The 22,631-nt window shown below is 43.6% G+C and overlaps 1 protein-coding gene across 6 annotated transcripts in view; it reads right to left on the reverse strand.

Annotated features, from left to right (window-relative positions):
• Positions 1-20,929, reverse strand: part of KCNJ2 (potassium inwardly rectifying channel subfamily J member 2) — a 63,651-nt gene extending 42,722 nt beyond the window's left edge. The window contains exons 1-4 of one of the 6 annotated variants that reach the window (XM_033847232.2): positions 19,936-20,350; positions 13,397-14,849; positions 7,689-7,773; positions 775-4,849 (exon numbers count right to left, since the gene is read on the reverse strand). In XM_033847232.2, coding sequence (XP_033703123.1) covers positions 7,711-7,773; positions 13,397-14,629 — 1,296 coding nt within the window. In that variant the 5' untranslated portion in view covers positions 14,630-14,849; positions 19,936-20,350 and the 3' untranslated portion in view covers positions 775-4,849; positions 7,689-7,710. Of the gene's footprint in view, positions 1-774; positions 7,774-13,396; positions 14,850-19,935; positions 20,351-20,804 lie in introns of those variants that run through there. The other 5 variants (XM_033847231.2, XR_004523765.2, XM_033847230.2 and 2 more) reach the window with 5 other exon arrangements.
• Positions 20,930-22,631: the final 1,702 nt, after the last annotated feature.

Raw genomic sequence — 22,631 nt, forward strand, 5'->3', positions numbered from 1 at the left:
TTACAACTTAATGCAGATTCCTTTGTTGACGTAGTAAAAATCTTTACTCCACTTGAATCACCGTAGTGTCTGTTTCATCTTAATTTAGGAGCATAATGAGTTTGCATCACATTTAAAATAAAAACCCACTAAAATTCATTCAGCTCGGATTTTTATCATGTACTGTAGGGTGCAGAAATGCTAAGCATAGGCGTATCTGTCTTAGCGGAAAAAAAATAGATGAAAATGCCAACAAGTTCTAGGCATTTTCAGAATGCTTTGTTTAAATACAGTGCTTAAACATACAATGACATCCACTAAAATTAAGAAATAGAACAGACATACAAAAGCCAATAGAAGAAGAAACAAAGACAAATACATTAATATATTAATGGATGGAGAAGAAAGAGAAGGGGCAAAGGAAAATAGAAAACGTGATTATTCATAATATAATAGTCATAGATGTTCTCCTCAAATTTGTTATAAAAATCAGACATGTAAAAATAATCAGACATAAAAAGATAGAGAATAAAGGGTGAAAAATAAAGATATACTGGGTAAATACCAAAACAAAACAAAACCAAACCCTAAAACAGCATTACCACATTAATGTCTGACAAAAAATAAATAATTCAAGGCAAAAAGATAATTATTTTGTTTGATAAAGTTACAATTTGCCGATAAGATTTAACAACCATTACCGTGAGCAATATATCAGTATATCATAGTGATATATCACATAACAATATATCTTATATCAATATATTAATATATCATAACTTAATATATCTTTGAAATATACAGGAAGCAAGTGCCCTTAAAGACAAGTAGAAATGGACTATTCCACCATTACGGTAGAGATTTAAACAGACTTAGTTCAGTAGCCAAGAGATTAAACAGATAAAAAATATTTAAGGGTATTGAATATTTGAATTATATAATGATAACATATAGACTTATATGTTATCATTATATGTTATATAAACATATAGACTTTGTACCTAATAAAGGGCAAATATACTTTTATTTCAGTCACGGCATATTCCCAAGAAAATGGCCATTATGTTGTAAAGAAAATAATATATTATGTTTTCTGACCACAGTTCAATAAAATTATATATTAAAAGCAAAAGGAATGAGATAGGCTCCTTACACACACACACATACGAAAGCACACACAAAAAAACAAATATCCAGCTGGACATTTTTAAAGACTCTTTTTGATAACCTTTGGGTTATTACAAAGTACTCAGACACTTTTAATAAATAAATAAACATGAGAATGCGGCAGGTCCAAAAACTTACGGATTTTGGCAAAAGTGATACTCAGATGATATTTTATAGACTAATCATTATTATAAAACAAAGAAAACAAGAATAGGAAAAATGAACAACAAGTTCAACTCAAAAATCTTAATAAGACCTGAAAAAGAGGTATATTTTCATGGTAAAAAATACGAAAACTATAAATAGATTATAAAGAAAAAAACGAGAATCACCAACAATCCCATCATTATTATTATTTCCTTTCCTGTAACCATAACACATATAGTAAATAATAAATAATTCAGGTCAAATGCCTCAAATTATTTGATGTTTGTACAGTTTCTGGGTTGAACTTCCCCTTTCATCTTACCAATGTCAAAAGCAAGACTCCTTAAAAATGAGGCCCCTGGGCATCATCGTGAGTGCATTTAGTTTCATGCGCGTGTGTGTATGTGTTAGGGTGGGGTGATGGGCAAAAGGAACCTCCTCATAATTCTTTGTCAGGAATTTGGCTTTCTTTTTAAAAAAAATTTGTCGAAAAGAAAATAGATGGTTCATTTTAGCACATTTTCCAGAAAGCTTTCGGTGACTTGAAAATTTGGTAAAGATTGGACCTGCAAAATGAAGTGATGAAGATGGTGAAGAAAACAAATATACACATATCTGCAAGGAAGTGATAGCGAAGGAATCCTTCAGAGTCCAAGGAGGGGAAATCAGTTTGGGCTCCAAGGTTAACAGAGGAGGCTTTCTTACACAACCAACTCTGATAGAAATATTACCAAACTTCTCTCAAAGAGCAACGCTGCTTTTGTTTGGCTAGAAGGTCCAGGAAGAGCCAACCTTTTGCACTTGGAAAGTCGTTGTGTGTTGGGGCAATAAAGTCATTTTGTTCAGCTGAAGGCATCTGGGGCACCTAATGCATTTCTTGTTCAGGCATTGACCCGACTAGGAGGTGTGCCAGGAGACTACACACTTCTCCCGGAATAAATGAGAATAAGGAACGACCAGTGTGTCCAAACAAGCTGTGAAATCCTATCCCTCTTGTGTCCTGAAAAGAGTCCAGTGCCCCAAGATAGAGGAAATCGATTCTGTAATCTGATAGGTTTGGCATTTTGCCAAGAATAACAACTTCCCTTCACGTAGCAGCAGGCTCCAGGTGCATAAGTGCCACCTTACAAACTCCAGTGCAAAAAAAATGAAAACCACCTTGGCATTTAATGCATATAATATAAGATGACAGGTAATGGGATGGATTTTCTCAGCAAGAGTGGAAAAGAGTCTGCTTGCATTTCTCGCACAGACACTGTACTGGAGGTCTTCTGCTTTGATTGCCAAAGTCAGAGCACAAATATAGAAATATAAAATTAGATTACTGTAATTGTTGTTCTCATTTCCTTCATGCTACTGTAAGCTCTTTGTAAGCTCAATACCCATCATAGTTCTAGGTGCTTGATGCTTGGTGAACGCTTCCCAAATGCGACAAGCTCCCTTCTTTCTGGGTGCACTTAAATGTCTTGAATTTGGAGCCAAAACTATCTATATGAGACAATGAAAAGCTGCTACTACAAGTATAAAACTAATAGATGTATAGTACTTTATAATTTATGAAGCACTTTTACAAAAACTCTCTCCCTTTAAATCTCACAAAATTCTGTTTTTATTCTTATTTTCCAGTGAGCAAACTAAGGCTCAAAAGTCTTACGTCCTTAGAAAGGCAACTTTTTGCAGCCGTTTCTCTGCAGAAGATGACTCAGGCTGCAAATCATATCTCACTAAGTGGGGTTAAATGCATCTTACACAGAAATAAAAAGAAACGGGAGAAATCAAATCTGTTACACAAAACTTATAGGTGGTTCCTTAAAGAATTTCTTAGAATGGCAAGTTTCTTTAAGGAAAATAAATACGTGAACAATATATATATATATATGTTAACATACATGTGAAGTTCCTCAAACACAGCTTTAAGTATCTGCATGGCTCTGGGTTCAGATGCATTGTTTCTGGGGGTTTTTGCTGCTGATGTTGTTGATTTGTTTTCGTTTTTGTTTTCTCCACATCAACCTACAAGAACTCAACTCCTCTGTGCCACTGATATGGACGGAGTAATAACCTCCTCTGAGTGGTTGTTCCGTACATCTAGTTACAAAGGTCTGGAAATACTAGATTCATTAAAGTAAAAATTTCCAAGCTTAGGTAGGTATTCAAGGAAATTCTTCAGTTCCTTTTTTTCTTTCTTTCTCTTTTCTTTTTTTTTTTTTTGCAAGCATGTAGCTGGTTTTCATATGCATTGAAACAATACAGCTAGTCTAGTTTTACAAATGGCACTATCTGGACCAGCACATTTTTTTTTTTTTTTTACATAAAATAGGATCGTATTCTAGCTCACCAGACACACCTTGTACCTTTGCATTTTCCTTTGTAAGTAAATCCTATATTGCACAGAGCTTCATGCAAATCACTAGCAGGAAACAGCAACCTAAGCCCTTTTTATTTTATTTTATCTTTTATTTATTTATTTTTTTTGCGGTACGCGGGCCTCTCACTGTTGTGGCCTCTCCCGTTGCGGAGCACAGGCTCCGGACGCGCAGGCTCAGCGGCCATGGCTCACGGGCCCAGCCGCTCCGCGGCACGTGGGATCTTCCCGGACCGGGGCACGAACCCGTGTCCCCTGCATTGGCAGGCGGACTCTCAACCACTGCGCCACCAGGGAAGCCCCCTAAGCCCTTTTTAAATCATGCCAATGTGCAGGTTCAGGACTGCCTTATTTCACTTAAGGATGGTGGGAAGAAGAGGTCACGTTTTCTTCTAGCCAACGTAATTCATCAGTCCATTAGAAGGTGTAAACTTCTAATGGGGGCAGACTCTTTACATCCTGACCCCTTTCTCCCAGGTGAGTATTGCAATAGGACCACTGCTGAGGTCTTTGCATCTCCGTCCCCCATCTCTCTGTTGTGAAACAGCTTGTTTATTGCAAGTAGCAACAGGATTTAAAAAAAAATTTTTTTTGTTGCCCTTCACTAATTGCTGTTTTGGCATTCTCCTATCCACTTCTTTTTATTATCCTAGAAAATGATCATACACCTATAGAATGTTTAAGACCGGTGAACGCCTGAAGGCAGAGCAATTTCAGTTGGTGCCAGTGAGCTTATTAGATGGTCCAATATGAGCAGACCCTGGAAGTGGACCTTGTTTTAGGAGACTCTACATTCATAGAACACGTATAAGCCAGGACAAGGTAGAATTTCCCAAGCAAGGCTCACTGCCTTATCTTGGTAAATCTGTGCCTCGCTTCAATTAAACCTTACAGGAAGACTCCTGCTGGAAAAGTTCAAATGTTTCAGAATAGAAGGGAGAAGAGAGCTGTACACCAAGGCAAAAGTACATACTGTATTTATCATCCAACACAGCTCTTTATATAATTACATCCTGGTGCACGTTTTATTTTTGGTTCTTGAATAAAGTCACTCAGATTAAATTAAGGAGTATGCAGGAGAAGGTGCTTCGATGCTTCTTTCTGTTTCCATGGCAACCCTGGGGCATCTTCTTCAGCTGCCTCATTGACTGGATGTGCCCAAGTGATGCAGGCTGTAACTTTCAGCGGAGCCTGCAAAGGAAGGGAGGAGGCCTCTGACCACCAAGAGCTCATGGCAGGACTGAAGAAAACCTCGGCACGGAGGATCCACTTTCCTTAGTTTTGTTTTTTTTTTAATAAATTTATTTTCTATTTTTATTTTTTGGCTGTGCTGGGTCTTTGTTGCTGCGTGCGGGCTTTCTCTGGTTGCAGCGAGCGGGGGCTACTCTTCGTTGCGGTGCGCGGGCTTCTCATGGCGGTGGCTTCTCTTGTTGCGGAGCATGGGCTCTAGGAGCGCGGGCTTCAGTAGTTGTGGCTCGCGGTCTCAGTAGTTGTGGCTCGTGGGCTCTAGAACGCAGGCTCAGTAGTTGTGGAGCATGGGCTCTAGAGCGCAGGCCCAGTAGTTGTGGCGCACAGGCTTCGTTGCTCCGCGGCATGTGGGACCTTCCCGGACCAGAGCTCAAACCCGTGTCCCCTGCCTTGGCAGGCAGATTCTTAACCACTGTGCCACCAGGGAAGCCTCTCTCCTTAGTTTTTGTATGAATGGTTGTCATCTGAGGGTGCTTTGCCAAGTGTTGTCAGGGATGTGTCCACACTTGCCTTTGAAATGTCTCTATTGGTACATAATCTGTTTTCATGGGTCTAAGTGCCTAATGCAGCTGTTCATATATTTTAAAGGAAACTCCTAGATGCTATTTAGTGAAACATGCTCTCTTTGTCTGCAGGATCAAATAAAACGGTGCTTAACTGGGACTTTAAACATACAAGTGTTTTAGCAAAAATTTGAAAAACAAAAGCCAAATAGAACGACACAGTGTGAGATTTGATTCATTTGTTCGTTATACAGCAGGGAACCCAGATACTTGCCCAAAGGCGAGGATAATTTCACAGACCTAATCTAAGCAGTGTCTGGGGTCAGAGCGGTCATTTAGCAGGAAGAAGTAAAGGAACAGCATCTTAGGGGACAAAGTTTTTACAAAACTACCTCAAATGATTCCCAATAAGGTGTTGCAGAAATATTTGAATCCATGGTCACAACCCTGGAAAAATATTTCATCAAGTGAAGATCTCTGTGCAGTGCCTAATCATAAGTATTCAACAACTGGTACTTATAATTATACAGAGACATTTTGTATATAAAACTCAGTTTTAAGACAAAATGAATATATAGTGGTACCACCCTTTTTCCAAACTGTGTCCTATTGAAGACAAAATCCATACAGAAAGTTTTGAGTAACCAGCACCATATAATAATTCCTCAATAAATTTTTGGTCAAATTGAACAGAATTTTCTAGAAGCCAAACCCATTAACAGAGTCAACCATTCAGAATGTAATTTCACACTTGAAATAAAAAAGATCTCTGAAAGTTAGTACCATCACCACAAAAACTCTATGCTCAAGCCAGGTCTTTTGTGTCTCACCTGTACCTTTCCGGCTATTATTAGTCATATAGTCTTTATAATGGATTATCTGATTTCCTCAAAACAGCAAAGAGAAGCAAAAACCTAAATGGGGTCTTCCCTGGTGGCGCAGTGGTTGGGAGTCTGCCTGACGATGCAGGGGACACGGGTTCGTGCCCCGGTCCGGGAGGATCCCACATGCCGCGGAGCGGCTGGGCCCATGAGCCATGGCCGCTGAGCCTGTGCGTCCGGAGCCTGTGCTCCGCAACGGGAGAGGCCGCAACAGTGAGAGGCCCGCGTACGGGGGAAAAAAAAAAAAAAGAAAAGAACCTAAATGGTGCTAAGGACAAAATAGTAGCTGATTGTTTAATGGACAGACTTCAAAGCACACCCCACCAGGAAGAGATGTACCTAGTAGCTTGAACCACATAAAGAAACGTTAAATAATACACACTATTTTTTGAATGAGGCAGAGAATTGTATAATATTTTAGCAAACCATTCCTCCAAAACAATGAATGCCCTCGAGGCAACAAACTTCAGTTATTCCAAGAGAACCACTTATGTGTAATTATCCATCATTATTATTCTTACTATTTAGTAACACGTGTGCTGAGTCTGGCTCACCTTTTCTCTCTTCACTTTCCCAACACTTGTACTCCTCTAGCCTCCAAAGCAGATGACTGACTTTTCCAGTTCTAGGACTGCCCGTCTTGCATCCTGGGGAAACCCTGTGTCCCAAACAGACCAGGACAGCTGGTCAACCTATTCCAGAGCCAGGTACTATGATAGTTTTATTCACCCATGCCTTGTAGGTATCACCTTATAATTATATAAAAATGTTTAAGTCATTATAACAAACCTCATATAGTGGCTCAAATCATCAGGTCACTAGGCTCCTTTGCTCACTCAAAATGCATAAAGCTAGGTTTCTCTTTTTATTTCGTTTCTTTTAATTGGGGAAAGCAAATCTGATTGATGTAGTCAGTGTTTCGAGCTTTAATATGGAAATTTCTAGAGAGAAACATGTTTTCTTCTTTGTGAGTATTAGCTAGAGGTTGTTGCTTAAAGAGGCTGGAGTTGGGAGGCCTTGCTTGGCTTTCACTGAAAAGGCCTAAGCAGAAAACCTCTGAAATTCTACCCTCACCCTTTCTCTTTGTACAATTTAATTTTCTTTTTTTTAAAGTAGAGGTGGGACTCATAGAGCGCTCAACCTGTTGCCTGGAGTTACCATCCTGTATCTTGTTTAATGGGACCGATCACCAAGCGGATCATGTTACACCTTTGGCAGCCTACAGCTGGAGGAAAGCAGAAGTGTGGGATGTGGTGGGGTGCCTGCCGTTTGGTTAGTAACAGAGCTTTGTGGTTTCACCTCGGGACAGACCTCAGCGATTCCTAGTTAACTGAAATTAATCTGAAGTTTGAAATTTACCTAAATCCCACCACTGATGCTTATTCGTAATTAATCTACCTTTGTGAGTTGTCCTCTCTCCTCAGGAACCAAAGGAGCAATTGTAGAGCAGGTTATGAAGGAGGTGGGTGCCATGTCTAGTCTCCTATGTGGAGAAAAAGAATGCATTTTCATCACCAAGGAGAATAAAAACTGAGAAGCAGAGAGGCCTGAAACGAAATGATGAAACTTTTCCCAAGAATGCCTCCAAATGGAAAGCGTAGTATAATGATAAAAAGCTCAGCCCAGTGCTAAACGGCCTCCATTTATTTTAATTGAAATATAGGTGATTTACAATATTGTGTTAATTTCTGCTGTTACACACATATATACATTCTTTCTCATATTCTTTTCCATTATGGTTTATCCCAGGAGCGTGAATACAGTTCCCTGTGCTTATACAGTAGGACCGTGTTGTTTATCCCTTCTACATATAGTAATAGTTTGCATCTGCTCACCCCAAACTCCCAATCCATCCCTCCCCCACCTCCCCACTTGGCAACCACAAGTCTGTTCTCTATGTCTGTGAGTCTGTTTGTGTTTCATAGTTAAGTTCATTTGTGTCATATTTTAGATTCCACATATAAACGATATCATATGGTATTTGTCTTTCTCTGTCTGACTTACTTCACTCAGTGTGATAATCTCTAGATCCATCCATGTTGCTGCGAACTAAATGGCCTCAGTTTAAGGCTCAGCTCTAGTACTTACTAGCTGTGTGTGCTTACACAAGACACTCAACCTCTCTGGGCCTCAGTGACCTCATTTCCTTTTTTTTTTTTTTTTTTTTTGGCCACACTGCATGGCTTGTGGGATCTTAGTTTCCCAACCAGGGATCAAACCCGGGCCCTCTGCAGTGGTAGCACAGAGTCCTAACCCCTAGACTGCCAGGGAAGTCCCCTCGTTTCTTAAATAGGGATAATAATCGTGCAGAAGCCACAGGGTTGCTCTTAAGATTAAATTATTCAATACTCATAAAGAATGTAGAACCATCCTCAAAACATAGTAAGGGCTTTGTTAAAAGAAAAGTATTTGTTAAAGGAAAAACATTAAGGAGCAACCCATATTTCAGGATGGGGATTTTCCTCAGTGTTTCCAATGGTGGAAAACAGTTAAGCTATTTGAAATTTGCCGGAGGAATTGACATTTTCTCTGAGACCACAGATCCTTGGTACCCTGAAACGCTCTATAGCTTCGTGGATTAAACTAAATTTAGAAGCACATAAAACCTGAATTTGAATACCCGCTCGATGATTTATTAGCTTTCAAATCCAGCCTCAGTTTCTTCCTGTATAAGAGAGGTCAATAAATTACAGACCATGTGCCAAATCTGGCCCTCCAGCTGTTTGTATACGTAAAGTTTTATTGACAGACAGCCGCACCATTTGCTGTTGTATTCTCCGTGGTTGATTTTGTAGTACCAGGGCAGAGCTGCATAGTTCTGACAAAGACTGTTCCACAAAGCCAGAAATATTTACTATCTGGCCTTTTAGGGAACATATTTGCCAACTCTGATCTATTACACGAGAATATAATAACCTGATTTGGTTTCGGGGGAATGAAATAATAGAAAGCCAGAACCCTACCCGGTTAGGCTCAATAACGAGTAACTTCCATTGTTAACACAGAGACTCAAAATCTAAACCTTACACGTTTTGCTAGTTTTGTTTGCTTGTTTCTCGGTCTTTTCTCTCTAGGCCATTCTGTCCAGAAACAAAATACAAGCTTGACTTCCTCTTACTTGGATTAGAGTAATCTGCCCCCCACCTGTTTCGGTGATCGGTTCTATTTATCCAAACTATCAGGGTTTATGCCCTCTTGTTTGGGAACCTTTGCTTTCTATCTCAGGGATGCTACGGTGACCATACAGGGAGCCCAAAGATTCTTGCACTGCTTTGTTTTCAATTTTTAATTTTTTATTTAGAAATAATAAAATAAGACATAATATATAAAAATATGTACAATCCATGGTTTGTGCAGTACATTAGGAAGACTTTAGATACAAAAAGACAGCAAACGGGAAAATAATAACTCTCACGATTGTCAAAGGCCGGGATGGTTCAATTCACCGCAGCCCCAGAGCTGAAACCCAACATAACTAGAAAAGGGATTCTAGTTGGGAGTGAGTGACTATGCAACACTTTTTTTTTTCTTTTTTTTTTAACCTTAACATTATTGGACACAGAGTGAAAAAACACTCACTCTGTTTCTCAGAACAAGCTTTTTACCTTTACTGAGTGGCTTACCATCAAATATGAACCAACATTTTTTTGTAAGAGTGACGTGATTTAGGGGACAGAACTCATTGAATAAACATCAAGGTTTGAGGTGGGAGTTGACAGGGAAGAAAGGAAGTGAAGGGAAGAAATAATGCATTGATAGAATTGAAAAAAAAAAAGATAAAACAAACTTTCACCAGGAATTTGGAAATGGTTTCAGAGTTATGGGTGACATCCTTAAAATGTCTGATTCAAGTATACTCTTAGAGGGATAGAAAACTATTCCTTTCTCAATAATCAAAATAGAATTCACTTTGTCTACCTTTTCTTTAAAAATAGGATAACCAGGAATCTAGTCCCCCTCCCAAAAATATAATGCCCATCCAGATATGGGCAAAAATTCTTTAAAAGGGAATAATTCCTAAGTAAATTCAGTGGGGGTTTGCTTGTCACGGAGAAGCCAACACAGATCCCGGAACAGACCCCAGATATTCACAGTGAGTCTCTTCAACCTGCATTCTAATGACATGTGTGCACTAATTAAGGAAACCCAGTCAATGACAAATGTTTTGAAGGTAAAATGCAGCAAAAACAAAAACCGTTGTGCATCACCTGTGTCTTGGCTCTTGACAAAAAGAAAAAAAAAATTGTCACTGTGAAAATACTAATAACTAGAAAAAGCTTTCAAATCAACAGTCCATGCTGAAATAAATAACAGAAGAACATAGCAATACGAACCTTATAAGGCTGGTAAATATTTGCTAAAACCATGCTAACCGGTAGCACATAGGTACCAGCTCTCAGAAATGGCTGCACTGAAATTATACTTTCTACGGCAACTTTTTTCCCTTTACAGACTTCTATTTACATTTGGCTTTAAATATGAAAATATCTGATAAACTTTATAAAATGTACACTTTAAAAACATAGCTTCTGCAAAATTTTCTTGAAAAAAAAAAAACAAACCTGTGCACCAGAAATTTTAGATTTTTTTTTTCTCTTTTTCAGAAAGAAGTTGCAAGAGTTCCCTCCCTCATTCTTGCCCCCTACCCACCCCCTTTCAAATATCTCAAGTCTTTTTAAGTGGCAGAGCTGTGTGATGGGAAGGTGCCTTTTCTGTGGTCACCCCCATTCTCCACTGAATCATCATTTGATTTACAGACCACTGAATACTCTTTGGTTTGATTATTTTCCTTTGCAAAAATATCGAAATAGCAGCAGCTGAAACCGTCAGCATCCTGTCAATGGCCGAACATTTGCCGTTTACAGAAGAATGTAAATTCTGTATCCACGCAATCCCTCCACCTCTCTAAACAACTTCCCTAATCTGCCTTTAAGTTTGGACTTAAAATAACATCCACTTGCTTGATATCTCTAACTTGGTTTCAGTGAAAAGAACTCCACAGTGTTCAAACCCATCGACTCTGAAGGCTGAGAACAGCAGAGACTGTCCAATTATTGCAGGCACTGCATTCAGATATGGCTGTTCGAGAACCATAGACCATCACAGACAACAGTTTACAAAATACAGGATTCTAGAACAAGCTGTTTTTTAATGGCATACAGGGATAGAATACCGTAAGAGAGTTGATTTTGAGACGCCAATTAAAAAGAAAAGTCAGCAACCCCAGAATTCACAAATAAGGAACTTTAAACCAAAAGAGAGTTCCATTATGTTGAGCTAGAGCGGAAAACAAGACAAAACAAAATGTTTCTAGCAAGTCAGGCAGCCAGGCGGGAGAGGCTTCTGGAAAACAATGTGCCCTAAGCAGCCTGCTCTAGGGCTCCGCGGGCGAAGGGGTCAGCTCGGATTCAATCGTGAGCGTGCATCCGTCAGGGGGAAAGGACCCTTTTAGATCATTATCTCCTTTACTTGTGAGTCTCTTAGAATTTTTATGGCTCTTGTTGACCCTACATTACTGAGACATTTTCAATTCCTACTCTGTACCATTAGAAAAAAAAGAAAAAAAAAAAGGCAATGTTCCCCTCCCTCCTGAATACTTGAGCTGATGAGCTACGTCAAAACGGCTCTTCGGCATCTTCCCACCTTCCCACTTGGGCATTCCCAGCCCCCTCGGATGCTGTAGGACTCAGTCCAGACAGCCCGATCGTAAGAGCCAGCCTAGAGGCCAGGCGTGGCATCTTTTGGAAGAGGCAGTTAAGCTGGAGATGTACCAGCTGTCAGGGCAAGGAATTCAGCCACAGGGGTATAAACCTATTGATCTTTCAAGCTGGATGGCTCAGCGTCAAGGATGCCAACTCATTTCAACCTAGGTCTTGTCTTCTGGAATCAATTTTGGAATGTGCAAAACATGGAAAAACCCAGAAAAAAAATCGAAGGGCACATCACCGTCTCTCAACGTCGTATGCGTTCACCTGGCTAGCACCACCTCGAAGGAAAGAAAAGATGTTTATATCGTGTGCGTGTGAATTTTTCTTCCCCTGTCTTCTTCCTCCTATAACGTGAAAGTTACATGAAGGAACAGAGATGTAAAGCACGGCGCTTACTCGACTGTGTGTGTGATGTTCTGTTTTCTGAATAAGGTGCAAAAGGAGAGGGCAGTTCACGGTCTTGCTGAGGTTCAAAGTTATTGTCTCTTGACTTCAAGGCAGCCGTGGGGCTTTCTTTCCTTTTTAGTATAAGCTCCACTGTGCAAAAATGTGCATTATCTTTGGTATTTATTTCAGGTAGTCTAACTTAAAATTTGAGATCACCCATTAACATCATGGAGAAAAAAAAAAAAAACCAATAACGACAACCCAGAGGCTACCATTTGGCTAGTGTTACATAATGCCCTTATGTAACCGGAAAGAGATTGACAGAGAGAGACAGAGAGAGACAGAGAGAGAGAGAGAGAAATCAATTCTAGCAAACAAATTACTGGCCTCAAAAAATCAGGCTCTCGTTTTGGCCACTAACAGCCAAATACCTGCCACTTTGAAGCGCATACCATGAGCTCTCGAGAAAGTTCAACACTGACTTTTTAAATTACACACAAGAAAAACTACACTGCAACAGTACAACGTGTGTTCGTGTAGTTAGCAGCTTTTCAAAAGTTAAGGCAGAGTCTTGCCTTGAAAACATTTAAAAATGTGATGCCATTTAAAAACATTCTTGTTCCCTAAAGAGAAGCATTCTGGAGACGTCAAATACCCAACCAACCAAGGCTTGCCTGCAAGTTCAAGTTTGGTATGAAAACACAAGACAAGACATAAACGTCCCATAACTTATTCTACAACGTGTTATGTGCCATCGGGTCACGGGGGGGCAGGCATGTTTAGTGCTTTAGGTTCATCTCTGAGCCTACAGTCTTTCTTTGAAAGCATCGTGCTAGCCTCAGTCCCTCGTGGTCACTTGTCTCAAACCACCTCTTCACCAGTACCGTCGTCTGCGTAACTGCTTTGGGCCTTTGACCAACAGACTGCGTTTCAAAGTAACTATTCCCAAGGAGGAATTAGTCATATCTCCGACTCTCGCCGTAAGGGCCTGGGCTCTAGGGGTACACTTGCCTGGTTGTGAAGGTCTATGTCAGGGGGTGTGTCCGTACTCGTGCTCTCTGGGACCCCGTTTTCACTGTCTTCTTCCTCTTTGCTTGTGAGGGCAACCTCATTTTCATAGCAAAAGGAATTAGCGCTGGAGAGGATGTATTTCTTCTCCGCTAAGTCCCTGGCGCTACAAAGGGGAGTGTTGGGTACTTCGTAAGTCTTGTGGAACCTCGAATAGTCTACTTTGTAGTAATGCTTCTCCTCGAAGAGGACGGGCTCGTAGCGGTGGCCCCAGAGGATTTCGTTGGCCAGGTACGAGCTCCGGCACTGTGTGGTCATGGCCGTGGCTTCCACCATGCCTTCGAGTATCACCACAATCTCAAAGTCCGCGTTGTCGATGTCCTGTTTGCTCAGATCGTATAAAGGGCTGTCCTCGTCTATCTCATGGACGATGGTGATGGGGGACACCAGAAATATGCGGTCAATGCCGCTGTCAAAGCCGACGTTGATGTCTATTTGATCCAGGGGGATGTACTCCCCTTCGGAAGTAATCCTGGATTTGAGGAGCTGTGCTCGCACGTGAGCTTCCACCAGGTGGCTTTTCCGAAGGTTGCCCACCCGCCACATCAGACAGAGCTTGCCATCCCTCATGGCGATCACGGCGTTGTGGCTGAAGACCAGGGTCTCGTTTCTCTTCTTGGGCTTGGCCATCTTGGCCATGACCGCGCCAATGATAAAGGCGTCAATGATGCAGCCCACGATGGACTGGAAGACCACCATGAAAACAGCCACGGGGCACTCGTCTGTGACGCAGCGGAAGCCGTAGCCTATGGTGGTCTGCGTCTCGATGGAGAAGAGGAAAGCGGCCGTGAAGCTGTTGACCTCGGACACGCACGCTTTGCCCTCCTTGGATGCGTCCAGGTCCCCGTGGAGCAGCGCTATCAACCAAAACACGCAGCCGAAAAACAGCCAGGAGAGAACGAAAGCCAGGCAGAAGATAACCAACATCCACCGCCAGCGGATGTCCACACACGTGGTGAAGATGTCCGCCAGGTACCGCTGGCCCTTCTCGCCCACGTTGATGAACTGCACGTTGCAGTGGCCGTCCTTCTTCACAAAGCGGCTCCGGCACTGCTGTCGAGTGTGGACTTTACTCTTCCCGTTCCCAAAGCCATTGGCCACCGCCAGGGTGGCCAGCTTCATGCCGTCCTCCTCCGAAGAGACGATGCTGTAGCGGTTGGTGCGTACGCTGCCCATCACTTCTGCTGTGGACGCCAGCGCTTCTGCTTTGGAAAACAGTCTGAGTTTTTGCAAAACCCTTTGGAGAAACAGGTTTGAATGTTCAGTGAAGACCCACACACACAGAAAAGAAGGAGGGATGGGGGTCTCCAAGAGCCTTAAGGTTCTTTCTACCAAGGTCTCTCTCCTGGCGTGCAGAGTCACCTTAGTAACTCAGCTGACATCCAGAGAACAGGTCCTACCAAAAAAAAAGAGAGAGAGAGAGAGAGAGATCGTTCGTTACAAAAGAAGTCATGGAAAAATGAAGTCTACTCCCTAAGGCAACATTTCCTAGCCAGACACAGGGTCAGATATAGATAAATGTCCTCTACGTTGAATTACTGGGTTTTTCGTTTCCTTGTAGCCCCAGAGAAATAGACAGATAAGAAAATATTTTCTTATATTATTTAGAAGCATGAAGTCATTAAACACAGAAGAGTTAGTTGTTCGTGACAGTCTTTCAGCTGAAATCTCAGGTCTCCCTTCCCCTATTTTTTGCCAGCGATCTGGAATATTCTACTTTACAGAGCTACCTCTCTCCTCTTATTCTCTTCCTTTGCCTTCGCTACTTGCTGGGGTCCCAGGTGATTAGGCAGAAGAAAGACTTTCTAACTCCAAGGTTTGCCATGAAGCTTTAAGAATGCGGACACGTCGGGAGAGCATTTCGCATGAACGCAGAACGTTAATATTAATTGAACAGCAGGTGCATGTTGAGAGAATATGAGAGCCCTTGATGACAAGTTGAAATCCAAAAGCACCGACTATTTTGTTTAAAAGATAAAACTGAGCAGACAGCCCTTCTAATCATCTGAAAGGGATCCCAGTTTCTGGAGACTGTTTGGGCTTATTCCGTCACTTCACACACTGAAAGCAGCCACTAGGCAGAAACGCCTGATAACATCTCTGTTAGCGCAAGTGATTCTGACTTGAAGACACAGGTTTACTCTGGGGGATACAGAGAGATCCTGTTGCCTAGCAATGAGAGTCCTGAAAGTCTCTGGAGGTGGGATTGTCATGTGTGATGACAGGCTAGGAAGTAAGCACCTTTGTGCCCAAGGACCAGGTCTTTAGCGGATTGACATAAGGCTGGAACTCATTTCGTGGAAGTCCAAGTCTACGTTTTCCCAAACAGAGACGACTTTGCAGTAGTAAATCGTAAGGGTCCCTCAGCTGACTTTTCACTTCCAGTGCCGCTGCTTGCTCTCTGTTCCTATGGAAAACGCACTCACCTTTACTTAATGAGAACAAATAATAGTTTTCAGTTTTCTCCTCCTGCTCCATCTCTCCCCACCCCGGCCCAGGTGAAAACCACCCATTGACTTTGACTTTCCAATTTTGCTCCAAAGAAACTCGTCTTTCCTGGACTCACAAAAGCCTAGGAGAAAGTCTAGGGTGTTTTGTTGACCAAATACAAATTTAAAAAATGAATACAGCACAGATCTGAGAAATAAAAGTGATGCTCGACTTTTCAAACCACCAAATCTCTCTCCTGTATTAAAGGGGTCAATGAGCAACAGATGGACAGGATCAGAAATCTGTCGAAGCCCTAATGACGAAGACTCCACTTTTTCTTTCTCCCCCCAAGCCACATTCAGATTAAGCACTTAACAGAACCACGTCCAGCCAAGCCCACTGCAAACAAAGAGAGCAAATCATTGGTCTGTCTCGGGCACCCCCTTAAAGAGAGGCAAGGTGCACTGTCTTTGAAAATGCCTTGTTACAGTCTTTTCACTTCTCCCTTTTTATCCAAGTTATTATGCAAGAATGCGCCCCAACACATTTTTCCTGAGATTAGTCATCTGTGAAAATTGCAATGTGTGTTACATTTTCGCAGCTTTTGACACCTAAGTGATGCCTGATTTGAAAGTGCCTTCGAATTACTTTATAAAAAGAAGTTGCTGTGCCTTCCCAGCCTTCCACCTGCTTCAATGTTTTGTCTGCTTCCCCATGAAGTTTGTACTTGGACCAAAGAAACAAGACTCCTATTCCTCAGGGTTCTAGATCCTGGACACGGAAAGAGTTTTTTTAAACGGTGATTTCAGCTCACTCGGCTCGTAGGATGTTGCCAAGCATTTCTACACAAAAACAGAGATCACAACATGACGCCGAATGCAGGTGCATTTTCCAAGAAGGGGGGCGACGGAGGCCTCATTTAAATAGTGCTTGTATCCCTGAGCTCTGTGTGACTTCAGAATCTTAGAAGCTGACACCAAGAAATTCCCTTTTCATGATTCAAAACAATCCTTCCATCTGAGTTACCATTAGGGCCCATGAGGAGACAGTCTCAAATTTCTCCTGACTTATTTCTGCACTCTTTCCAGATTAAAGCATCACAACCATATGAAATCTAAAGACTGAATTACGACTTTCCAAAAATCTTGACCCCAGGACATTAGCTTGAATTCCACAAAACACACACCACCAGCTTCCTACGAATAGCTTTCCACATTTAGAATCTTGAAAAGAGCCTGTATCGAGCAACTATTATTGTCTTATTTCCATTGCTAATGACAGAATTTGTTCCATATGTGGAGCATCATTTAGAAATTCTACCATTTCTGCCTGGAAAGGGGGAAAAAGGGATCTTTTTTGGCAAAATGGAAACTTCTGTCACTTCCAGCAGGTATGCTCCAAAACAGATTTACGTGTGTCTATGGGCGCACACACACGATGTGCATTCGGACTCTGGTGGAGCTGACGATTACCCTCGCACACCTGCCAACGTGCGAGAGGGTAATTGTCTTAATATTCCGCTCTGAGGAATGTCTTTTCTATCAACCTGCCCGCATGCCTGAGTGGCCGCAAGTGAGCAGAAAACTTCCTTGCCTGCCCTTCTCACACTGAAAATCAACGATTCACGAGCATCTGGGAAAGTACTTTAATTAGGAATAGGGCTTTCACGTAACTTCATTTTAGGGCTCTAGTCTTGATACGTTCTTAATTAAGAATAGATGAAAACATCAGGTGATTGGAGTCCTCGATGGGCACAACTCAGGAGAACTGATACTGGGTTGATGAACAATGTGTAAATTCCCCCGTTTTCAGCTAAAGTATTTAAGGGCCTGATAGAAATGTAATAGACACAGATCATCATTTTTACCCAGGCTATCACCAATGAGGTAGAACGTATTCCTGGGAAACTGAGAGGTTACATGTGGTGTTCTTCATGTTAAGACTATTTATAGGCCGAGCCAAAATGAAGCATAAGCAACGGAAAAAAATAGTTCAGGGCTTCACTCTCAAGGTAGATGTTAAAGGAGAGAGAGCTGTGGACCCACATACACGGTCGAGGAGACAACACGGTGTAAAGGAATGCATCCAAAGCATTTTTACCATAAAGGAAATATTCCCAATACGGAGTATAAAAGAACAGAAACATGTAACCATGAAGAATAAATGAGAATAAGTGGGTCCCCTCATAGGGTCGTGGCGTGGAGCAAATAAGAAAGTTTCTAAGGAAGGAGAGGAAATAAGGATGGTAAAAGAAAGTGGCCTGGGATGAAAGAGAGGTCGGCTGAGTGTCTAGAGCAGCTATTCCCCTGCGGACGCCATATAGACCGGCCTGAGTGTGCTCTGGGCACACCGTTGCTATTAGAGCTCTAGGCTAGCAAAGCAACCTCTCAGAGGCTCAGTAAACAGAAGGGAGGGGGAGGGGCGGTAAGGGAGGCGGGATACCCACTCGTCTATGTGAGCCCGATAACTTTGACACCCAACGATGCAGGTAGCCTCACTCAACGTGTGCACAGGCTGAAAAATATACCTCTTTGGCCAACAAAAAATAGACACTAAAAAGAAAAAAGCTTGAAACAGTCCGGTTGCTCAGGTAAAAACATGGTCAGTCTCCCATTCTACTCAAAAGTCATACAAGGACTCTACAGCTAACCAGGGGATTCTACAACCAGAAAGTCTGAAGGTAGTAGAAATAGCAAGTGTGTGTGTGTGTGTGTGTGTGTGTGTGTGTGTGTGTGTGTGTGTGTGTGTGTGTGTGTGTGTGTGGTGTTTTAACGCCACATTCACAAGAGCTCGGAGCAAATATCCCTATGGAGAGCAATAATACAAAAGAAAGTGCTCGCAAATGGGGAGGGGGAGGGGCTGAAAGTAAAGTGACATGACCTTGACCCCATCTCTCACCCCTCCCACCATCCTTAAAGTAACATCTCTTACTCCTGAGCCTGGGGATTTTTCCGGATAATGCCAAATATAAATAAAACACTTGGCGCAGGGTTGGAAGCGAGCAGGAAAAAGCTAGCAAGTGTACAGGTAACATACAGCAGACACACAACAGCGGTTAGTGAGAGGAAATCTGACAGCCTACCGATTATTAACGTGAAAAGAAAACAAGTGGTACAAAGCAATATGCACTCCTCGCATACCCAAAACACGTTTTCAAATAATGCCTTGTTTCCTAAAAGGTAAATTCTGAGTTTATGAAAATCCCCAGAATTCACAGGTACTCCAGTTACCATCCTACTGACAGGATTACCCAGACACAGACGATAAACTACCCGTTTCCTATCTCGATTTTTTTTCCAACTGTCATGATGACTCTATGTTATGATGCAATCTTTTGCAGAATCAAGTCGTTTGACCACTGTGCTTCCCTGAAACCACACTGTCTTCCAATTTCGGTGTTAATATTATTATTACAAAGAATAACAAGTTGCTCAGGGGAGAGTGACATAGGATGTGAAAGTTTTGCTGTCTTCCGGCTGAAATCCAACGCGAGCTCCCGCTCTCTTTCCCAGCAAAGCAACTTTGAGACGCTCGCTGGGTTTGGTACTCGAAGCTACACTTGAAGCAATGACAAAGGGGCGGGGGTGGGGGGGGGGGAAGACACCAAGGATCCAGATCTAGCGCTGCGTCCCCAGGTTTGCCAAAGTCTGAGACCAGTACTCTAGACGCACCCGCTCCCCCCTTTTTTTCCCCTTAGAGCGAGAGCGAACAGAGGCTCCCTCGCCCTTGTCTCCAAACTCAGTATCTCGCTACAGCTGGTGCATTGGAAGTTATGAGCACAAACAGATGCTGCAGAGAAATCTGTTTCTATTGCTCAACTGTTCCAAGCATGTCTCAGTATTTTTAGCTCTGGGGGTGTTCTGGTGCGCGCACAAACTCTATAGGCATGGTCTGGGACTCCGGAGCGTGGGTGAGCGCTAAGGCAGAGTGACAGCTGGGCACCTCTGGGGCGGCGGGGCAGGGGAGGGTCGGGGACGGCAGCCCGAGTCCACTCCCCGGGCCGCACAGGCAACGAGAGGAAAGGAGGGAAGAAAACACACAGCAGCCCTTACCTGTTGCCGGCGCAGGAGCATGGGGACATGGCGTGGAAGTGGGGGGTTACAGAGGCATGTAAGATCCAGGAGTTTGTACAAGCGAGCGAGCCAGGGCGAACCAGCATTCCCAAGACCCAGCTTGCCGGCGCCGGGCGGGCTGCGCGCTGGCCGGGGCTCCAGGGCGCTCTGAGCTTTCCTGGGCTCTTTTGAGGCGTCGCGAGCCACCGGCCCGCCTGGCCCCGCCCCCGGCCGCGCCGGCCAATCGCAGCGCGCCTGGCCCCGGGGACCGCGCGGGGAGGGAGGATGCTGCGCCCGCGGCCGCGGGGCTGCCGCCGGGGAGAACCTGCCGCCGCTTCCTTCCCGTCCGGCCCCCGCCCCCCTCCACCGCGCCCCAGCCGCCGGTCCGGCCGCGCAAGGGAGGGGGAAGCTGCGGCCCGGCCCGGCCGGCAGCAGGTGGGAAGCTCCGCGGCCGGGCTCTTGCGGCTGCCTCGTGGCAGCCTGGCCCTTGGGCAAAGCTTTCAACCCCTTCGCCAGCCCTACACTTGCCCTCTTCTGTCGTCTGTGGCTGCGGGGCGGGGCGTGCGCCCCCAGAGGCTCGCGAGGTGCCAGGGTCCGGGAGAAGCGGTGGCAGCCGGGGAGGCTTGCATTTCAGCCTTTCAGCCGGGGCGCGTCTTCTTCTCCCTTCACCCCCCTCCCATCCTCTGAATCCGCCCGCCCCCCACCCCCCACCCCCCCAGGACCAGCGGTGCGCTGAAGAGCCGCGAATTAAACGGGGAAAGGGACCGCGACCGGCTCGCAGAACCCAGCGGGATTCAGACGCGCGCGAGGGTTGCAGCTGCCTGGGAGAAGAAGCTATCCCTCCTCCCGGCTCTGGGTCAATTACTTACAAAGCGCCTAGACTGCTCGGAAGGGTGAACCGCTCGCTCTCTCTCGCAGGGCCCGCCCTCAATCTCTGTCTGCACCAGCGCCCGGCACGCTCTGCTGATCTAAAATCAGAGCAATTAAAGAGTAATGAACTCTCTGGAACGGCGACTCCTACAGACACTCAGCGCTGCCGCGCATCAGCGCCTCCCAGCCCTCCTTCCCAGCAGCCAGGCAAGAGCATGTAGACCCTTTCCAGAGACCCTTTCAGAAGCTCCGTCAGCTTCAGCGCGAACCGGGTGTGGACCCTGGAACGTTACAGATTAAACCGTGTGTGTGTGTCTGAGTACTTTGGTGTCATAACGCAGCTTTGCTCTTAAAGGATATTTAGGAGTCCCCAAGTTTGAAATCCGTGTGTGTGTGTGTGTGTGTGTGTGTGTGTGTGTGTGTGTGTTGAATGTGCATTTCCTCAAGCGATCAAATGTGTCTTCCGCGCAGTTTATTTAAACCTCTGAAAGGCTTCCTAGAGACGCCGAACTACTTCAACAAACTAGCTCGTATTCTGGGCGGCACAGCCCGGCTGGATTTGTGCGTATGGGAGAGTGAAACTGACACTTCAAGGAAAGGGTCTGCGCCTGGACCCACCTCCGAGCCTCATACCCGCACGCGGCCCCTAGGAGGTGCTGGTGAAATACGCTTGGGTTTTGCAGATCGCTCTTAATCCTGCCTTAGCAAGTGGGCCACTTTTCCTAGCACCGAGGAAGACGCTGAGATTCAAAGGGTCTGGAACAGGTTGCGCGCGCGGTGTGTCTCTGATAGCCAAGCGCATTGCTGTTTCATTCCATTTGCTGAGATAGTACAGTAGTCCGAGCCCTGGTACCAACTGTCTTGCCTTTTAAAGTCCTCTCCGTGGGAATAATGCTTCACACCAGGGAGGTCTAATTTAACCTGTGTTAAGCCGAGTGTTATTTATAGACCGTTTGGATCAACTCTGCAAAAGAGATGGATGTATAGAAAGCCAGGCTGTAGCCTAAAGCTAAAAGAGCCTGGAGACAGAGGGGCTGACTCTGCGTAACCAGAGCACAGAGGATGAGGTACAGCTCACTGCACTGCAATAAGCTTCCTCTGAAATGGGTTTCCTCATGGATTTCTTCTAAGGAACAGGCGGGAGAGGTCCAATTAATCCTTCAAAGCATATTAAACCTAAATGGAAAGAGGGAGAAATTCATCATCTATAGATGTTCTCTTCTCTACTATGATTCAATCTATGTATCTGTAGATGGCTAAGAATTTTCCAAACCACAGGAATTCGGAGAGGCAACACTCTTATTTCCAGGTAATGAGCTGTAGTTCAAAACCAGTCACCCAGAAAGGGGTGGCATTTCTCTGCAATTAGGATTGAAATTGTTCTACTTTAATTTAATTTAATTTAATTTACTCTAAGTAAACTGAATACACCCCAGGCCAGGAAAGTTTCATATGATAGGAAAAATCTTTAAAGAAATGAATGCAAAGTTACAAGATTATGGTTGTTTGTATAAATTTGCTGATGGGAGGGGGGCAAATAAATATATGTATTTATCTGGGCAAAGAGGCATCTTTCTCATCAGTGTCACTTTCACCTCCCATGTAATGCTATGCAGCAAGGCTTGTTGCAGTAGAATATTAGAGAAAAGTTGATTATTTTAATAAGCAGCTTCCCAATCTGAATAGAATTTTCACCTTAATTATTTAGCTAAATAAGGAAACATGAAGGATTAAATTTTGTTAGTAACTGAAACTTTGTAAATTCAGGATAGCATTGATTAACTCTATTGCTTCACCTTATAAAGAAAAATATAAATTTGCATTTT

The sequence above is a fragment of the Tursiops truncatus genome, chromosome 20 (assembly GCF_011762595.2).
Source record: "Tursiops truncatus isolate mTurTru1 chromosome 20, mTurTru1.mat.Y, whole genome shotgun sequence".
NCBI lineage: Eukaryota > Metazoa > Chordata > Mammalia > Artiodactyla > Delphinidae > Tursiops > Tursiops truncatus.